Source organism: Phyllostomus hastatus, unplaced genomic scaffold, assembly GCF_019186645.2.
Source record: "Phyllostomus hastatus isolate PE091 unplaced genomic scaffold, TTU_PhHast_1.1 phas_contig_159, whole genome shotgun sequence".
Classification (NCBI taxonomy): domain Eukaryota; kingdom Metazoa; phylum Chordata; class Mammalia; order Chiroptera; family Phyllostomidae; genus Phyllostomus; species Phyllostomus hastatus.
In genome coordinates, this window is record NW_025333640.1 from 12,638,025 (window position 1) to 12,658,968 (window position 20,944).

The window sequence follows — 20,944 nt, forward strand, 5'->3', positions numbered from 1 at the left end:
ATGACATGTATCTCTTCTTTAGTAGTGAATATGTTCTCATGGCATGACTTTGTATGACTTGTCCACTGTCCTCATGTTATTGTTCTGACTTTGGTGGTGAGGGTGGGCCTCTGCCTTTTAAAGTCATTTATTAAGTCATGAATTATTTGAAGAGAACGCACATTAATCAATCTAACACTTTCCATGAGTCAGGAGTCTAGGCACTGTGGAGCTGAATCCTCTGCTTATATCTCATGGTCTCAAAGTCAAGGCATTGGCTGATGCTGTGCTCCTCATCTGAGGCTCTGGGTTTTCTTCCCAGCTCACTGATTATTGGCAGAATTCACTTCCTTGCACCTGAAGGACTGAGGTCCCTATTTTCTTGCTGGTTTCAGGCTGGGCTTGCTCGCAGCCTCTCTAGCTGTCCCTCGAAGGTAGCAGTTTATAGAGTGGCAGTCTACTTTCTTCTGGAGGGAGACAGGAATACTTCGCATGTCCAGTCCCTCTCATCCCTCAAATGTCTTTGGCTTCCTTCTGCCACTAGTCAGAGAAAATGCTCCACTTTTAAGGGATAAACCTGATTGGATTAGGTTTACTCATATAATCTACATATTTTCAGGTTAATTGAATTATGATTTAATTATATCTTTAATTTTCTTTTACAGTTGTTCCTAGGTAAGTGTTGGATTTCATAGCTGGGGTGGGAGGGTCTCCTTTAGAATTCTGCCAATCACAATCCCCATAATGTAAGATGAGGCAGCTGTGAATGGAGCAATCTCCAAGATATGTTATCCTAAAAAAGGCAAGGTATAGGACAATATTTATGGTGTATAGCTTTTTGTATTAGAAAAAGTATATATACTGCCTATGCATTTTCTAACATTTTCAAAAAGAAAGGATGGGAGGGTAAATAAGAGATCAACAAAACTGGCAATCTGTAGGGGCAGGTAGAAAAGCGGGAAACAAGGGCAAGGATGAAAGCTGTACTCTCTGCATGTACCTCTTCTGTTGTTTACACTTAAGAACTATGTATGTAAATGTTTTATACAGTAAAAAGAGATAAAGTAGGTAAAACTAAGGCATGTTCAAAAACTGAAAACAAGCTGGTATGAAGTTCGTGGTGTAACTCCTTAGAGAATAAATATTTAAAGTGCTTTTAAATACCAGTATTTAAATGACAGTGCCGCTATAGCTACTTTAAGGATAAAACCTAATCTCAGTAAGAAACCTTAAACTGCACTCAGTATTCTTGTTGTCAATGTTAATGTTTGTATTGGTAGGGTATCCCCTCCCCCAATTTAAAAAAACTGTGGCAAAGTACACATAACGTACAATTGACCGTTTTAGCCATTTTTAAGTGTGTGGCTCAGTGGTATCAAGCATATGCACATTGCTGTGCAGTTGTCACCGCCGTCCCTCTCCAGAACTCTTTTCATCGTGCGAAACTGAGACAGCACACCCGTCAAACAGTGACGCTCCTCTTCTTTCCCCAGCCCCTCCTTTCTCTATGCCCTTGACTGCTCCAAGTACCTCATGTAAGTGGAATCATACAGTGTTCATCTTTTTTCTTCATTCAGTGCAGTATCCTCAAGGATCATCCATGTTGTGGCACATTACAGAATTTCCTTACTCTTAAGGCTGAACAATATCCCTGTGTGTCTGTGCGTGTCACGTTTCACTTATCTGTCATCCCTTGATGGTTACTTGGGTTGCTTCCCCAGTTCAGCTAATGTGAACGATGCTGCTGCGAACATGACTATACAAATATCACTTCGAAGCCTTGCTGTCCATTCTTTTGAGTATATATCCAGAAAAGGAATTGCTGGATTGTATAGTAGCTCTAGTTTTATTTTTATTTTTTAAGGAACCATCATACTGTTTTCCAAAGTGATGGTTTACAGTCCCAACAAGAGTGCACGAACGAGAGCTCTAATTCTCTGCATCCTCACCAACACTTATTTTCTTTTTAACAATAGTTATCTTAATGGGCATGAGGTTGTACTCATGTATTTTTGCAAGTCATTTCAAATCCCTTTTGGATCTAGGTGGGATAAAAATAATATTTAAAAAAGAATGCTCAATTTGCTTAGTTTTTTTTTGTCTTCCCATCCTTGTATTCTGCATCCAGCCCTCAAATCCAGCTTTTCCACCCACTCCTCTTTCTTCTCCTTTTTCTCTGATGTTTTGTGTTAGTATAGTTCCACACCTTATGATTTGGACTGCTCACTAGTGTTCTATGTGTATTCAGTCCTGTCATCTCAGGTTGTGTGTGTATGTGGGTTTCGTAGTGGGGACTATGGTTTACACTTTCTTGAATCGTCTCTAATGACATATTATATTTAAAAAGTTTCCTTTTCCACTGTTATCAAAACAGCCTGGTACTGGCATTAAAACAGGCATATAGACCAATGGAACAGAACAGAAAGCCCAGAAATAAACCCAAGTCTCTATGGTCAATTAATATTTGACAAAGGGGGAAGAAGCATAAAATGGAGTACAAACAGCCTCTTCAACAAATGGTGTTGGGAGATCTGGACAACTACATGCAAAAAAATGAAACTCAATCACCAACTTACACCATACACAAAAATAAATTCAAGGTGGATAAAAGACTTAAATATAAGTTGTGACACCATAAAAGTCCTAGAGGAAAACATAGGCAGGAATATCTCAGATATTCCATGCAGGAACATCTTTCCTGATATGTTCCCTAAAGCAAGAGACATAAAGGAAAGAATAAACAAGTGGGACCTCATCAAATTAAAAAGCTTCTGCATGGCTAAAGAAAATGGCATTCAAATGGAAAGAGAACCAACTATATGGGAGAATGTATTTGTCAATGATACTTTGGACAAGGGTTTGATCTCCAAAATATATAAAGAACTCACATGACTCTACTCCAGGAAGACAACCCAATTAAAAAATGGGCCAAAGACTTGAACAGACACTTCTCCAAGGAGGAAATACAGAGAGCCCAGAGACATTTGAAAAGATGCTCAGCATCACTAGCCATCAGAGAGATGCAAATTAAAACCACAATGAGATACCACCTCACACCTGTCAGAATGGCCATCACAAACAAATCAACAAACAAGTGTTGGAGAGGATGCAGAGAAAAGGGAACCCTAGTGTACTGTTGGTGGGAATGCAGACTGGTGCAGCCACTGTGGAAAACAGTATGGAATTTCCTCAGAAAACTAAAAATGGAACTGCCTTTTGACCCAGCAATTCCACTGCTGGGATTATACCCTAACAGTCCTGAAACACCAATCCAAAAGAACCTATGCACCCCAATGTTCATAGCAGCACACTTTACAATAGCCAAGTGTTGGAAGCAACCTAAGTGCCCATCAACAAATGAGTGGACCAAAAAAACCCCTATGGTACATTTACACAATGGAATTCTATGCAGCAGAGAGGAAGAAGGAGCTTATATGCTCTGTGACAGCATGGGTGGAACTGGAGAGCATTATGCTAAGTGAAATGAGCCAGGCGGTGAGGATCAAATACCATATGATCTCACCTTTAACGGGAACATAATCAGCAAAAGAAAAAAGCAAACAAAGTATAACCAGAGACACTGAAATAGGAACAATAAATAATAGCCAGAGGGGAGTGGTGAGGGGACTGTAGAAAGAAGGGTTTTCAGGAACTACTATAAAGGACACACAGACAAAACCAAGGGGCAGGGTGCAAACAAGGGAGGGAGGTGGGTTTGGCTGGGGTCAGGGGAGTGGTGGGGAGAAAATGCAGACGCCTGTAACAGAATAACAATAAAGTAATTTTAAAAAGCTTCCTGTTTACAGTATAATTGTAACAAACATTCAGTTTCTAGCTTATTAACTCTGAGAGCACTCAGCACATACCTTTAGAATTGCAGAAACCTATTTGTGTTTGCAGCACCTGATGCTTGTTTTATCGATCCAGCAGGGGTATTCAATTATTCCATTCACATTTCTTGAGCTCCTATTATATGGTGTCCTTGACAGGGCTCGTGCCTTTGCCACACCCTTTTTAAATGAAATGGTAACATCCAGCTGGTGTGAGGCCCATTTCTGAGGCAACTTGGGGAAGGGATAAGTGGGATAGGTTTTGGTGTGTATCTGATGATTCGGGACCACGTCTTCATCAGGTAGGACATTACTCCCCAGCCAAACACTGGTTCAAAGGCAGATACTGAAACTCTGACTAGTGTAGGCTGACCCTTGAACAACGCTGGGATTGGGGGAACCGACACCCCCCACCCCAGTAGAAAATCCGGCCTTAACTGCACATATTCTGGGTTCTAACTATGATGATCAACTTGTGTCAGTTTGATGAGGACTGTCTTGGTTTTAAAACAAAATCCAGCGGCTTAACAACCTCATTACTTCAGGCAAACTGGAGTGGTTGGTTATTGGAGCTCTGATTTGGACCTCCACGTCCCAAGGGCAATGGAATACATTTCGCACTGTGCATAGCGTCAACCCCTTGACACCTGGAGCCTCAAGACTACAAGTCCCAGCATGCAGTGTACGCCTTCCTAGGGCGTCCAAGCTCTCTCACGCTGACTCCGCTGAGGGCGCTAAACCCAAGAGCGAAAGGCGCAGGCGTGGAGGCGCTGAGGCTCGACTCCTAGTTCCAGTTTCCAGTCTCTCGGACGGCTTGAGTCCGGCGGCAGGAGGCGGGCTGGGGCGGTGCTTTAGTTGCGCGTCGGTCCTGCTTTATTCCTTTTCTTGCTTTCTTTTTATTTTTTTAGTCGCGGTGGTATAAAAGTCGGAATCTGGAAGGGGGCCTCCACAACTAGCCTTCTTGTCTCCAAGTTTGCGACTCCTCGGTCCAAGATGAACAACGTCTGTGCTGTTTTTGGAGGCTCCCGGGGCATTGGCAAGGCAGTAGCCCAGTTAATGGCCCAGAAAGGCTACCGACTGGCCATCGTCGCCAGAAATCTGGAAGTGGCCAAAGCCACCGCCGGTGACCTCGGCGGTAGGTATGGAGCTGGAGTTGTCCGCTTGCGTGGCTGCAGTCCAAGCACCTTAAGCCCCCTCGTCTGTAAAATGAGCGGGACTGGCCTTTTCGGTTCTGAGGTTTAGCAAACTCAGTTGCCCACGTGCAGGAGCACTCACCGCGGAGTGTAGACTGCAGCTGGTGCAGAGAACCCCCTCCCCACCCCACCGTCCTGTTTCCCGCAGAGCCCCTTCTGCCAGGCTGCCTGCTGCTGCGGACTGAACGCTTGGGGTTTCCTTTGAGACTGACCAGCAGTCTTGTGAGTCCCTAAGCACCCACTTCCCTAGAGCTAGCCTTGAGGGGCTGCCTTGTTTTGGCATCGGGAAGGGGAGCCACACAGCAGTTAACTTTTTATGTAGGGCAGAGAGCTCAGGCGTGGGCAAGATCGCGGGCGCCTGGGAGGCTGGGCTGGCCAGGGCAGGAAAGGTAGGCGTGTCAGGCCTAAAAGTCTCCCTTCAGTTTTTCTGTTGGTTGTTCTACAAAACTGTTTCCTAGAGACTTTTGAGTAGCAGCCAGTTTTGAGATGTACCCAGTTTGCTTTAATACCTCTATAAGCACTTAATTGTTTTTTTAATAGCTGCTTTTTCTTTTATTTTTTTTAAAGATTTTATTATTTATTTTTAGAGAGGGAAGGGAGGGAGATAGGGAGAGAGAGAGAAACATCAATGTGCGGTTGCTGGGGGTCATAGCCTGCAACCCAGGCATGTGCCCTGACTGGGAATCGAACCTGCGACACTTTGGTTCCCAGCCGGTGCTCAATCCACTGAGCTACGCCAGCCAGGGCACTTAATTGTTTATTAAATTCTTTTGGCGACTTTTACAAACAGGCAATTGATATTTATTCACCAAATTCCTTTTTATTCCAGTTAAACCTCAGGGTTTTTTTTTTTTTCCTTTTTAATAATGGATCAGTAACTTATTTTGCTAATTTAAGTCTGTTGGTGGTAGGGAGATATAGGATGTTAGATTTTAAGATTCTGCTATTTTAATTGCTAGGATGGACAGATGCACCTCATTTACTATCAGGGAAGCACTGGGGGAAAATAGAGGCCTGGGGATGCATCTGGTGGCTGTAATCTACAAATTACTTACCGGCTCTCCCTAATTGGTTATATGGGTTAGGAGAATATTAGACTTTCTAAAAGAAAACAACGTAAGTTACAGACCAGGAAGAACTTAGTGAATGGTTCATGCTGCTTGTATTCATTGCCATTATGTTACTTTGACAAAGGTGTAAAAGTGGTGATCCTTATGGAGTCACCGCAAGCCATCAGTGTTTGCTGGACTTTTGGCTGAGCTCTCAAGGGCTGTTGTGCACCCAACAGTTCTTCAGATGAATATCAAGGGTGGGACACCAGGTGACTTGGGGTCTTTCTTTGAATCACATTCCATGAGTGATTGGTTTACATGCAGAAAGTGACTTCCCAGTGATTTACTGTTTCCAAAGGTGTGAGGGGCTACTTTTAGTGTTAACTATTAGGCAAGGTCAGACAGAAAATAAGCAATTAAAAAATCTAAATTTTAGAGTGTTAAAATGGTATATTATTAAATAGAAAATGCTTACTTTGAAGTATAATTTTTTGGTGTTAAATCTGAACATTTGATAAAAATGAATATTAAAAAAGATAAGTAACAGTTACTTTTAGTAAAAAGCTTTTCTTATGGTATGCAATTTTAGCATATTTTACTGCTGTTTTTATCTACTCCTCCTAATGGTCAGGCTTGAATAATAGTTGTAATATTAATAATATATTTGCCATAGGTTAACAACAACAACAACAACAACAACAACAACAAAAACCCCTAGAGTTTATACTCAGGGCGGGACCAGGATACCAATTCTACGAAGACATAGCAGAATAGACATAAATTTCAAAAAAGTAATACAAAACCCGGAAAACTGTTGAATTGAGTAGGTGGGGTAATTGTCAAAGCTATACATATTATTAGATGAATTTTACAAAGCATTACTAACAGAAAAAAATGCCACCCCCCTTTTTTGCCAACGAAAAACAAGGTTTAAGATGTGCGTTCTGCAGCATGACCTTATTTCTCCTCTTTCTCCATCAGCCCTCATCCCAGTTGTACTAGACGGAGCCCCGTGAGGGCAGGAACCATGACGTTGTCTTTTATCTCTGAGCTCCAGGTTAGCACAGGTTCAGCTCGTAGTACATGTTTAACACGTGTGTAGTGAATGATTTTTAAGTTCAAGTTCCAACTCAGAAGTAATTCTAATCTTTGTTGTGTAGGTGGTCATTTGGCATTTAGATGTGATGTTGCCAAAGAGCATGACGTTCAAAATACATTTGAAGAGATAGAGAAAAATTTAGGTCCGGTTAATTTCCTGGTAAATACTGCTGGAATTAACAGGTTGGTCTCAAATTTAAGTACATTTCTAATGTGTCATTTTTTTTCTCTGTGTCTTTGATTAGTATGAATTAGTATGTTAATTAACTTGGTTTACTTCTAATTGGAATAAAAACTGTATTTTAAAATTTGGTTGCCACTCCACGCATACTTTTATACAATAAGTGTACAGTTTGATCAGTTTTAACATTGTAAGCCACATCCATGGTGAGCTATAGGCCTTTCCCAGCACTTCAGAAGGCTCTCTTGGTGTCTTGCCCGTTAATTGTTCCTTGTCAGTAACCACTGTTCTGACCTTGGTCACCATATTAACAGTAGTGGAATCAGAGTGAGTACTCTTTTTAGGGGGAGGATATTCTTTTTTATGATGAATTTGGGACAGAATATTTAAAATATTAACTTTCTTGCTAAACAAGGCGTAGAGGGCAGTTGTTCAATTAATTCAAGTCATTTTGGCCACATGGCACCACATTTTACAGTTAGGAATATTTGCCACTATCTGACAGTGGATGAGAAGGCGGCTTTCAAATTCATCATTTCTGGCTCATCAGTTGTTATTTTAGTGCCTCGCAAACCTGTTTAAAATGGGACTTTCTTGGTATTCTAGCTCAGAGATGAAGTTCTTCTTAAACTCTATTTTAGGTAAAACTGTTATATATTTTGACATATTTTGTTTTACACAGTATTTAATTTAATTTAATTTAATTTATTTTTTAGGGATAGCCTTTTAGTAAGAACTAAAACTGAAGATATGCTGTCTCAGCTTCACACTAACCTTTTGGGTTCCATGCTGACCTGTAAAGCTGCCGTGAAAACGATGATTCAACAACAGAGAGGGTCTATTGTTAATGTAGGTGAGTGTCCACCTTTGTGAATTTACAGTGACCTTTTAATACCATAGAAATATTTAATTGACCAAATTGGAATTTGTTCACGTGTGAAGCTTAGATGAAATGTGTCTATTTATTATCTGTGGAAAAGGATTTAACTGGTTAGCGAGTAAAACGGGAATCACAAATTCACATGGTTTAGTGGGTAAGGAGGAGTGAAATGAGCTGACACCACAAGGCACTGGAAAACTGACAGCCTAGCCATGTGATGAGTGACAGAGGGTGGCCAGCTCTGGTGTCCAGAGGCCACTTGGAATGGCAGGAGCAGCCACTGCTCAGATCCAGCAGGACGTTGCTCTGCATACAAGTGGTCCTGGGTCTGCCAGCTATTTTGATTAAGAGAAGTTGGACATTATGATTTTTAGATGAAACCTGGTTTTCAAAATATGGAGAAGGATTGAAAAGTTCTAGATACTGGGGGCTAAAAATGTCTAGAGCAGCTGCCTGGGTCACTGATTCATCTTGTGTAAAAGTTTACGAGGAAGCTTTCTGAAGAGAGTAACTTTTCAGTGTTTTAGCGTGGACTCATGGGGAAGGTAAACTGGGTAGTGTGTGCCTGTAGACCTTAAAATGCAAAATGACTTGAGATTTTATTTTGACGTGGTAGTTTTGAAAGTAGCGGCATACCATTGGCCTTTTAATTTTAAATGGGAGTATCTTAAATAGCCACAAAAAGGGGATACTTCTTCATTGAAGTAAACGACCCTATTTCTTTTAATATAAGACATGGCTTTCCAAGCCAGATGTGAAATTTTTCTGTTTTGAAAATAAGAAAAAAGAATACTGTGCTAATGAGCATTAGAAATGGGAATTAGAACTTTTTTGACATTTACATTAAAAAAATTAGAGATCAGTTGTCTTATAAAAGATTAGTAATAAGTTGACTTTAGCTTTCTAATACAGCCTGGTAAGGATTTAAGGTTTTTGTATACTGCTGGTATATGGGCTGTATTTATCACCCGACACCCAAGATGTGTATTTAACTATAAAATATGTCCCTTTAAACAGTTATATTTTTAAAAAGCCTCATCATTCCTTTGTATACATGCAAAACTTTAGAATTGTGCTAAAAGTAAATAAAAATAGACAATTTAAAATAAAATATAAGAGTCTTATTATAGAAAGGACTATTTTAAATTTGCTAAAAATGTATGGTATTTCAGAAGTCACCACTTTTGACCAGAAGAATAATAGTATGTGACATGAAACAAAGCTTCTAAAGCCTCCTATTTGGCCTTTCCTCCATGCCTGTATTTTTCTTTATTTTTTGTATGTCTCCATGTTCCCCTTTCTTCCAAATACTCCTGTCTCAATCCATCTGCATCTCCTCTGTGTGATACCTCTTTTCTCCCTTTTATGCTTTAGCCTTCTTGTCCTTTCTCATCAGCATACAATGTAGGTAAATATTTTAATATTGGACTTGTTAATTATGATTTAAAAAGTATTTGGAATGTTTTATAAAATGAAATTACTTTAAAAAAATTTTGTGAGGTTTTTAATTAATTTTTATATTATAAATATAGGTCATTGGTGCAGAAAATTACTTCCCTACTAATGTTTTCATGAATTTATTTACATACAGCTGATATTAGAATTATGAATTACTATTTCCTATTTATATAAAAGGACACCCAAAAGTCTTTAGTAGGCAACATGTTACAATTTTTAGTAGGCAGTACAAGTTGTAATATAGTTTGTAATTGAAGCTTTTCTTAGGTTGAGAGTAATTCAAATTTGGTGAGATTTGTCTTCAGATGAATTTTTTAAAGGAGGAAATGAATGCTTCCTTATGTCTAATAAAACTAATGAGCCATTAGCTGACTTTTCCTGGTTTTAACCTCTTCCTACTGAAAGCCTTTATAAATACTGTAGAATTTTCATCCTGTCCGACACATTCAAAGATGAGAGAAGGTCTCTTCCCATAACGGATCTGCTCTCAAACCCAGTTCTGCATTTGAGGTTTCAGCTGAACATCTTTCCAATCCTGTTTTCTGTGAATCTGGAGCTGATTCAGACTCTTACCACTGAAAGGACAATGGTGAGAATTCCTATTTTAGCAAAGGCCAAGGTTAAATGCTTTGTACCTTTTTTGTGTGTTTATTGTAAATTACCTGCGTATTCAAATAACCTCATTAAACATGTTTGAATTTGCCTTCATTTTCTTTTCTAGGAAGTATTATTGGTCTAAAAGGCAATGCTGGCCAGTGTGTGTACAGTGCCAGTAAAGGGGGATTGGTGGGATTTTCAAGAGCTCTCGCTAAAGAAGTGGCAAGAAAGAAAATAAGAGTGAACGTAGTTGCACCAGGTCAGTGAGAACTTCTTTTCATACACAATTTATGTCTATTTCTGTCTTCATACAGTGATTGCAGAGGTTGTTCCTGTGTCCTTAGGTCCATTAGCATCAGTAGGGCCTGGCCACATCCTGACTGGACTTACCTGGCCACCTTGCCAGGCTGTGCACTGTCCTCGAGGAGGAGGCAAGAGTGATGCTGGGCTGTTTTGTTTGCATAAATCACATTGCTTTTTTCACTGAATGGTTACTCCGAAACTAAAATCACAAGGGAAACTTCTCCCCCCAAAATCAGTTATAAATTAAGAATGGAAGAATTTCAGGGGTTTGTGTTGGGGGGCAGGTGGGTATTTTAACATATACCCAGTGGTTGAACAAGTCCAAATGGTATACCTTTGGAGAACCTTTCCATTTTCAGCGTTCTTTCCTTATTCTGGGATGTTCCATGAATTACTATCCACAACAGTTACTGATTAATTTAGACTTTGTCAAATTAAGTTTGTCAAAGCAGAACTTCCCAAATATATGCTTTTATTCCCTAAATATATTCCATATGTCTATATTGTGAAAACAATACATCTCTATATTCGAAATATCTGAGTAGCTCTATGATACAATATGCTTTCAATAACATGCAATCCAGAGGAATAAACAAGGCTGCATGGGTGATGTCACTTGCACATTTTATGAAATAGCCATGGACAATAACTGATATAGTCATTACTTCAAAAAGTCTTTATTTGTATAAAAAAAGGATGATCAAAGGTCTTATAATGTTTCTGTTCAAAATAGACAAGATACCTTTGGCTGGTCGTCTTGTATCCCAGAGAACTATCCAGGATTCGTGTCAGAAATTCAACACTAAGAAAAATATGAAGGAAAAAAGATATTTACACTGACTCAGGAGGAAGGAACACCTTTTTAAAAGTCACTCTATGAAGTACTAAGACTTTAGCCCTGATTTTAGCATTATTTTCGTGTTTAACGAGGGAGTGGAAGGAGGGAAGGAGCAGAAACGGAGACACTGGTGCAGAGGCCCTGCTTGGAGGAACCGAGGCTTCTGAAACCAGGCCCATTTGAGTGAGGCCAACAGTGAAGATGGTTGCAGAGGGGTCTGTTTAATGAATTTTCCAAACAGTAGAAGTCACAGTGGAAAACTTACAATAGAGCTATGGTGCCATAGGGAATCTCTCAGGAGCATTTGTGTTTTTGTTAAACATGTGGGAAAAACCAAGCCAACAGAGAGACATTTCACTTGAAGAGGAATAGTTTTTGCACCTGTTGTTTTATTATGCTGACTGTAGGTATTCCACATTATTTGAAAATATTAATGAATTCAGTGGGATATAAAGCCAATTATATTGGTCTGTTAGTAACTGGTAATTGGAATATATTGAAACTAAAGATTAGAATTATAGTTTAGATTGGTACAAGCTAAGGAAACTCTTTAGTTTTTCTTTTTGTTCATACAAAATAGAGCCATTATTTGGTATTCATGAATTGGCATTTGGGTAGAATTATTTTAAAGTGATTGTGAATCAAAACCCAAGACAGTATAAGGAAGTTTACCAAAGACCTTGGGGCGCCTGTTACCCTCCAGCCAGCCTGCTCTCTGTCTTTCCAGGAGTGTGCTGTTGGTTTTCAGTTTAATATCTTGCCAGCATCGCCAAACCAGAAAACATAATAATAAAATAAAGTACTGTGATTGTGAATAAAATCAAGTAATGAACTGGTGATTAGAAAATAATCTCTTATACCTTCTATATTTTTAAATTGTTACTTTTAAACTTTGCTTATGGAATAACATGAGGTGGAAAGGACCTAGTGATCACATACCCCAGTCATCTTTACCGTTTAGAATACTGGGGCCTGGGGGACAGGGACACCCCGGAGGGCTGTGTCAGCACTGTTACTAAAGCTTTATCTTTTGTTTTCCCAGCTAAGGTAAGCTTAAAAATAACGGCCCGTTAGATTTCCAATACCGCTAGAGGATTTTAGGGTTTTTTTGTCCTTCTGCTAATAATAGCCTGTCTAAACTATCTGGAATTATCCAATTTTGTAACTTTTATATTACTTGTCTTTCACCAAGCTACTAGTTGATGACATTGCTTGGGGTAGGTAAGAGGGTAGTACAAAGGTGCTGAGACCTAAACCTGCCATGATCGCTCAGTAGATGGTGTGACAGGAAGTTTGTTCAGGCACTTTCCTGACTTTGAATAAAGTGAGTGTTTTCATGTACTTGTGCCAGTTAGCCATGGGATTTTCAATTTAGCATCCTATAGGTATTTAAGAATGGATTACCTATATTAAGAAAAGACATTTTGTTTAGTTTTTTTGTTGTTTGTAAGAAGGAGTTAGTAGGAGACTGTTGATACCTTTTTATTTCAAGGTACTAACATCTCCATTTGGATGCTAGAGTTGGTGTTTTAGTTGGCACTGATGTTGAACCATAGGGATCAGGAAACGGTCAATACATTGTGGTAGCCCTTTTGCTGTCTAATGTGCCTTCATCCTATTTCATTGTTCAGTCACAGAGACTAGTAAATTGAAGCATTCCAAATTCAGGAACATTAAACAAACTGGTTCAGATAACATACATCCATTCTCCAAAAAGAAGAAAAAAAATAATCCAAAAGCTGCACTGTGACCTTGCACTGCTTTCTGTTTGTGTGTGCTATATACACCCTGATGGATTTCAGGGTTAGCCTAGTTTGTCTGTGTGAGGAATGGATTGTTGGTGGTTTGGAACTGTGTGTATTCCCTTCCTTCTCTTTCAGTGATTGCAATAGTGAGGGTGAGGAAGAATTAATTCCTATTCATGGTGATTTAAAAGCTGATGGCTTAAGGGTAATATAAGTGTTTTTAACTCATAATGAATCTTTCAGCAGACTTCCTGGAGTGTGTCCTATATGCCAAGGGCTGTGTTAGGGTCCAAAATTACATAAATGAGTAAGATACTTCTGCCACAGGGAGCTAAGTATAGTGGGAAAGACAGACATATAAACGAATAATTACAGTGGTGTGTGATGAATGTAAAGATACATATATGACATGTGGAAACTGAAGAATGAGTGCTTAATTTTGTTAGAGTGAATTAGTTGTCAAGGCAACAGGCTAAATAGTGGGAATCCAGTTTGTATACAAAGGGAAGTTCTGTGAGTGTTATGGAAGTGTGTTTATATGTATAACCTTTCCTAAAGATCTTTCCAGTGCAATTTACATTATAGAAAAAAGTGTTTTGCCAAATATGTGGCCATTTAATAAGGTGACCTATATATTATATTTCATTGGATACATATATTTAGTATGATGTGTTTCATTGGTCATAAGCAAAATACAAGTTGAAATAGTAGAAGTTATTCTGTGGATTATTTATTAACTTTAATTTTCATAGACATTATAATCAGATTCTTCAGATATTTGAACAGACCTGACAAATATCAGAATTAATATATATGCTTCTTTTTATGCAGTTTTCATGGTCTCCTTCTAGTGGAGTTTCCAACTAAGGAAAATAATTATAAACCAAATACAGTGAAAAGCAAGGAACAACGAAAATCACATTAGGCTCTCATTCACTACCTGATGTTATTACTGATCATTTTTTGTTTTAGCCTTAGCCAAGGATATGTTTTTATTGTGTTTTTATAGAGAGAAATATCAAATAGAGAGTACTGTCAGATGTTTGCCTCTTGTAGTAGGCGCCTTGACTGAGGGTTGAACCCACATGCTAGGTATGTTCCCACCCGGGGATTGAATCCACAACCTTCTGGTGCATGTAACAATGCTCCAACCAAGTGAGCCACCAAGCCAGAACAGTATTTTATTGATTTTTTTCAAAAATCAGTTAGTTACTAAGCTTTGACATTACTTCAGAAATAAAATTTGTTATTTTTCTTGGATAAATCCTACTGACTTGAAAATACTGAATATCAGATACAGTATTTAATAAGTTGAAGCTTTAGTAGGTAAAGTGCTTTAAAAATGTGTTTTAAATAGATAATATAAACATGGTATTAAATTCAAAATTACAAAAAAGCATGGACAGAAAAGTGAGTCTTCTCTTTCCTGCTCATCCAAATTCTTTCCTCTAAGCAGCACACTGTTACCTAGTTTCTTCTGTATTATGTATACAAGCCAATAAAGTGTGTGTGTTTGAAGAAAAGGTGAATTGTGCCATACTATTCACAATCACCTGTACCTTGCTGTATTTGCAGATCAATATGTCTTGTAGTTGATGCCATATTATTCCATATAGAGCTGTCTCACATTATTGAATGACAGATTTATGGGAATATAATTCAAATAACATACAATCCACCCATATAAAGTATACAATTCAGTGTATTACTAGAGTCACATAATTGTTCTATTATCATGAGATATATATACATATCTGAATGAACATTTTCGTCATCCCAGGAAAACCCGGTAGCCAGTAGCATTTATCCCCATTTCCCTCTAATGTCCCCTGCTTCTGGCAACCACTAATCTACTTTCTGTCTCTAATGATTTCCCTATTCTGGTTAGTTCTTATAAATGAAATCACATAACATGTGGTCTTTGTGATGGCTGGGTCACTTTTAATGGCTTTTAAGACAATGATTTCTGTTTTCCTGGTGTGTTGTAATTTACTTAACCTGTTGCCCCTTGATGGGCCTTTAGGTCGTGTCTGACCATTTGCATCACAACTAACCCCGCAGTGACAGTGCTTGCACGTAATTTACTTGGCACACGTGCAAGTGTAGGGTGTAATCCTGGGGATAAACTGCCCAGGCTCAAAGGGCACATGCATTTAAACATTTGACAAATGATATAGCACAGCATTTGGTTCTGTAGGATACCTTAAGTGTTCTGCCCCCTTTCTGCTTTATTTTTTTAATTGATGAGCTTTAATGTTGACTACTTGGAGAAAATCTTGTGGATAAATGCTTGCATAAAATAAACTTAGCAGCTAGTCAAGACAGGTATTATTCTAGGTGCTGTTATGGGCTGTTTGGTATGGAGTTGAGTTTTGCACACTGGTTCCTTATACACTTTCACAAATATGATATTAAGATGTACAGATTTGTTCTAGTTCAAGTTTTGGTGTAGTTTTTGTCAATAGCCTGTTTGTTCTGCCTTAAAAATATGTCTGGGATTATTTTAGTTCTTTCTGGGTCCCAGAGACTTATACCAGAGAAGGGACACCTGAGCTGGTGGATGTATCAAGTAGTAGTGGCCCCATAATTCTTAATGCTGGTTGTAGACATCTTAAACATGAAGTCTCTGCTTTATAAAAAATGTTGAACACGCTTCTGCACAGCTAAAGAAAACAGTATCAAAATAAAAAGAGAACCAACTGTATGGAAAAACATATTTGCCAATGATACCTCAGACAAGGGTTTAATCTCTAAAATATATAAAGAACTTCCACGACTCCACTCTAAGAAGACAAGGAATCCAATTAAAAAATGGGCAAGACTTGAACAGACACTTCTCCAAGGAGGACATACAGAGGATCCAAAGACTCATGAAATGATGTTCAATATCACTAGCTATCAGAGAGATTCAAATTGAAACCACAATGAGATACCACTTCACACCAGTCAGAATGGCCATCATAAACAAACAAACAATACATATTGGAGAGGCTGTGGAGAAAAGGGGACCCTAGTGTACTGTTGGTGGGACTACAGACTGGTACAACCACTATGGAAAGCAGTATGGAACTTCCTCAGAAAACTAAAAATGGATCTGCCTTTTGACCCTGCAATTCCACTGCTGGGACTCTATCCTAAGAATACTAAAACACCAATTCAAAAGAACCTATGCATCCCAATGTTCACAGCAGCACAATTTACAATAGCTAGATGCTGGAAGCAACCAAAATGCCCATCAGTAAATGAATGGATCAAAAAACTATGGTACATTTACACAATGGAATTCTATGCAGCAGAAAGAAAGAAGGAGCTCCTACCCTTTGCAACAGCATGGATGGAGCTGGATAGCATTATGCTAAGCGAAATAAGCCAGGCAGTGAAAGACAAATGCCATATGATCTCACCTTTAACAGGAAGCTAGACAACAAAACAAAGAAACAAGCAAAATATAGTCAAAGGCACTGAAATAGAGGACAGGCTGACAGTGACCAGAGGGGAGAGAAGAGGGAATTTCAGGGGAGAATGGGAAGGGTTTACAGGAACAAATTTAAAGGACACATGAACAAAAACTAGGGGGAGGGTGGTAATGGGAGGGAAGTGGGGAGGGTTGGGTGGGTGGGCTGGAATGGGAGTAAAAGGGAGAAAACTACTTGAACAATGATTAAAATAAAATAAAAATTGTTGAACACTAACAAAGTGACCAATAATATACAAATGAGATGCTATTTATTTATACTGTATAGCTAGCCAGAAATGGGTGAAGGAAATCCATTTCTTTCAGAATTTATCAATTATAAATTTTCATTGGACAAGGACCACATACTTGCTTTTATGAACTGGAGTATTTCTGTTCCTCAAATATCATATTTTATAAAAAGTAATAATGTGTGTTTCACTGTAGATGGAGTTAAAGTAGAAGTATCCTTGTTTTAAGTTGGTTGAGTGCATGTCATTTCAGTTCTGTATTTATTGGTTTGAGCAGTGAGAGCTTTGGAGCCAGCTGGAAAGCTCTAGCTGTGCAACAAGTGATCAGTAATCACACCATTTGTTAGATGGTGGCAGCTGCTGGCAGTTTGTCATTTTTATAGCCCAGCTTGAGAGGCATTGTAAATACGTGTGCAGTGAAACAGGTAGAGCCCATTTCTGGAATATTACACATAGAGTGAAAGGATGGCATGGAAGAGAGTCTGTGGGGTAAGGAGAGGGAGCACATGCTGAACAGCAGTGCAACACAAAAATGGGTGTGTGGAGTGTTCAGGTCTAATATCTCTGCTCAGGTTTCATGTAGAATCAAAAAGACTGTTTGTATGCAGGCCTTGTAAACATATGAGGAGGGATCCCTCAAAATCAAGAGAATTCATTTATAAAAAATATATATTTATTCTTACATGTTGAAACTTCAGTCACCTTCAAAGTGTACTCCATTTGATGCAACATACCTTAGGGACGATTTTCTACACCTTTTCGTCCTTAGGGATGAAAGAGTATGAGAACACTTTCTACTTTCTGCTCTTCTCCTATAAACTTTAAATTATGTATGTATGTAAGTATGTATAGTGAAGGGGAGGGAGGGAGAAAGAAAAACATCAATATGTGGTTGCCTTTTGTGAGCCCCCCACTGGGGACCTGGCCTGCAACCCAGACATGTGTCCTGACTGGGCATGGAAGCAGCGACCCTTTGGTTCACAGGCTGTCACTCAATCCACTGAGCCACACTGACCAGGGCTATCTTTCTATAAACTTGAAAGCAGCTCTAAAAAAGTATGTCTGTTAAAAAAGTTGCAGATAATTGGGTCTCTCAACATGTTCTTGCTCTCCATATCAACCTTCATAATCAAAGAGGAAAAGCCAGTCCTGGTGAATTCATCCCTTTCCTTTCAACTTGGCCTCTGACAACTCCTTTGTCTAAGGCTCTTAGTGCAGAGGCTGCTGATGGTGATTAGCTGTGGTCCCCTGAGGCTCGTCATTCCAACCACAGGTGTGGGTAGAGGCTGTGGCAAACTTCTCCTGGTGCAGCAGCAACACCCTTATCTTCCAAGCTGGAGCAGTGGAGGGAGAATCTTCACGGGAGGTGGGCGCCTGAACATACGAGCCTAGTTCTGGACTTCTTGTAAGCATTGCTGGACTCGGAGGGCACCTCTCTCCCTCATTTACAAACGTAGCTAACCTGGACACCACAGTGGAGCTGAATCCAGGCTGGACTGCTGAGCAAGATCTTCAGAAAAGCTTTGAGCTTCTGGCCTTTATCTGTTCCCTACATCTGGCTTACCTGGTGGGTCTTGTATTTTTTTGTTTTTTGAGGACCACAGTCTGGCCTCACAGCCCATGTATATGTCTCAGAGGCCTTTCCATCTCACTGAGATTGTCTTTGAACTTGTCTCCCTGTCTAATCTCCCTTCCTAGGTAAGGTTTGCCTTCCTGTACCTCATGCCCTATTCTAGAATTGCTTCTGTTTCAAGGTGAAAGACCCTCAAATGGGGGTGTCACAGGTGGTGTGGCCTTCCCTGTTGTCTGCAGAAGGACAAACACATCAGAGCTGCGATGTCCCCAGAAGTGGGCAAATCAGTTTCTTTTAGCACAACAGGGAGAAAACCCAGAGTAACATCTTGAATTGGAATATTCTAAGTGCCACACAGCTTCCTGTATAATAACTGAGGGTCGTTTTAAGGGGAGGGAGCTCACCTTCCTAAATTTTGAGTAAGGAAGCCATGAAGACTACTTAATGAGGTATATTTTTTATTTTCGAGTCATAGTTTTGTAGAGCTAAAAGAAATCTCAGTAATCTGTCATTTTTGATCTACTTCACACATTTCATGATATAGAAACATTTATATAGTTTCAGATAGTATATAACCTTTGTCTTATAACTTTGATAGTGTTAGCAGAGTAGGGAACAGAATCTAGTATAATGTGTGCTAATCTAGTTGTTGTCATTTTTACCACAAAACGCTGCCCTTGAGGAAAAGTCACCAGAGCTGACTGGAAGTTGAGACTACAATTTGTTAATCATAGTTGCAGTGTCTCTCAGTAAGCCATTTTAATATAGTTTATTGAGGTTTTTTCCTTAAGTTTAAATTACATTATATTTTTTGCTTAGAGTTTGAGAGTAAGTAGGACATATATTATGCCAATTTTGCTAGAATTCAGAATGACCTGAGAATAAAGTGTAGTTGTGTCATGAACTTTTTGAGAAGTAACCAGGTTTTAAATATTATATTCGTAATTTTAATTCATTCAACTTTCTTAATAGGCAAGGGGAATTTTTCTTTCTAATACTCTTTCTGAGGCTTCATTGAAAATAAATGTGTCCAAGGATATAAAACTTTAGATCATGTTCTCTGCAAGCTTTATTACATACACCAGTCATGTTAAAGTTTTAATTTTCTGTGTGTACTGACATCAGAATTGGGTGTGACCCTAAGATTTCTTTCTGATGTGAATATCAGAAATACTGGTCTCTCTAGTCATCAGCTGTCCTAGTCATAGCAGATGGAACCGATTTTTGTCATAGTGCTGGAGCAGTTCATGTGACCCCCCTGTGTGATGCCTGCCCTTCCCTCCACACACCCTCCCCCGCCTCTGCCCCACTCAGGGGGAAATGGTCAGTTTGGGTGCACTTTGTGTGTAACTCTAGAAGGACATTCACTAGACTTCCTTGTGTTATAACTAAGGGTGCAAGGGACTCTTTCCTCCACAAATTATAGGTTCCCCAAGAAATATAATGTTTATTCATGTTTATATGTACCCACTTACATTGTGCTATGAGTTGGGCCAGATATTCGGGAATCACATATTCAGTGTTCAATAAATGTTCATTGAGTTAAATCAAATAAAAATGTATTCTTGGTTACTCTATTGCTAGCAAAACTCTATATTTTGTAAACAAGGTTCATTAGGAATTTCAAATTTTCTGGAGCAAATTTATTTTTATTTGAAATTGAGCAAATGTTTTAGTGTCTACCCTCTTCTTCTAAACACACATTTCTCTTTTAGGATTTGTCCATACAGATATGACGAAAGACTTGAAAGAAGAACATTTAAAGAAAAATATTCCTCTTGGGAGATTTGGAGAACCTATTGATGTGGCACACGCAGTTGTGTTTCTTTTAGAATCACCGTTAATTACGGGCCACGTTCTGGTAGTGGATGGGGGACTGCAGCTCGTAATGTAATGTACAGATCACTAAATTATAATGTGTACAATCACGGGCACACTTCATTGCTTAGTCAGTCATATCTCCATGGGTCACATTTGCTAATAAAACCTATTCATGCTGTAAATGTTCATTTTCATCTTTGTATGAGTATATCTGAAAAGAACAATGTTTGACCAGTTGTGTTTTCTAAATGGTATGTAACTTACAGAATAGCAGTTTTAGTATATAGAAATTTTTCAGGTGATATAAATAGGTACTATATTACCTTTATTTTGTCTCAAAAGTGGAAAAAATTATAGTTTAATTTTTATGAATTATTTTATTTTGTCAGGCTGAATTCTTTAGAAGTTAAACTTGTGGGCCATTGCCAAAAATAAGAGTATTTGCAGAGTATTTGTTTGTAGTTCTTCACCAGCTCTGCTAAAGTTAAACATCGTGTTCTTTTTCCTGTGCCCTAGATGATCAGTTTATATTCAGGATGAAAACAATGTATTGGTTTGATACAGATATGAATTTAGAGCTTGTTTTTTCCCAGTGACAGTACCCCTGATTGAGCAGCTGGGCAAAATAGTCTACAAACATGTGTGGTACAGGTGATCCATTTTGTAGAAATTCTCGATGATGATGAGCATT

General features: G+C 38.9%; 1 protein-coding gene across 1 annotated transcript; it reads left to right on the plus strand.

Annotated features, from left to right (window-relative positions):
* Positions 1-4,571: 4,571 nt before the first annotated feature.
* On the plus strand, positions 4,572-20,435 carry LOC123813949 (3-oxoacyl-[acyl-carrier-protein] reductase). Its single transcript, XM_045831398.1, has 5 exons — positions 4,572-4,944; positions 7,215-7,335; positions 8,050-8,186; positions 10,393-10,527; positions 20,148-20,435. Exons 1-5 carry the CDS (start codon positions 4,803-4,805, stop codon positions 20,324-20,326), a joined length of 714 nt encoding a protein of 237 aa, XP_045687354.1. The 5' UTR covers positions 4,572-4,802; the 3' UTR covers positions 20,327-20,435.
* The last annotated feature ends 509 nt before the right edge of the window (positions 20,436-20,944 follow it).

Coding starts and splice junctions, on each gene's coding strand:
- LOC123813949 (XM_045831398.1), top strand. CDS start 4,803: ATGAACAACGTCTGTGCTGTTTTTGGAGGCTCCCGGGGCATTGGCAAG. Junction 4,945..7,214: donor CACCGCCGGTGACCTCGGCG/GTAGGTATGGAG, acceptor TTTGTTGTGTAG/GTGGTCATTTGGCATTTAGA. Junction 7,336..8,049: donor AATACTGCTGGAATTAACAG/GTTGGTCTCAAA, acceptor TTTATTTTTTAG/GGATAGCCTTTTAGTAAGAA.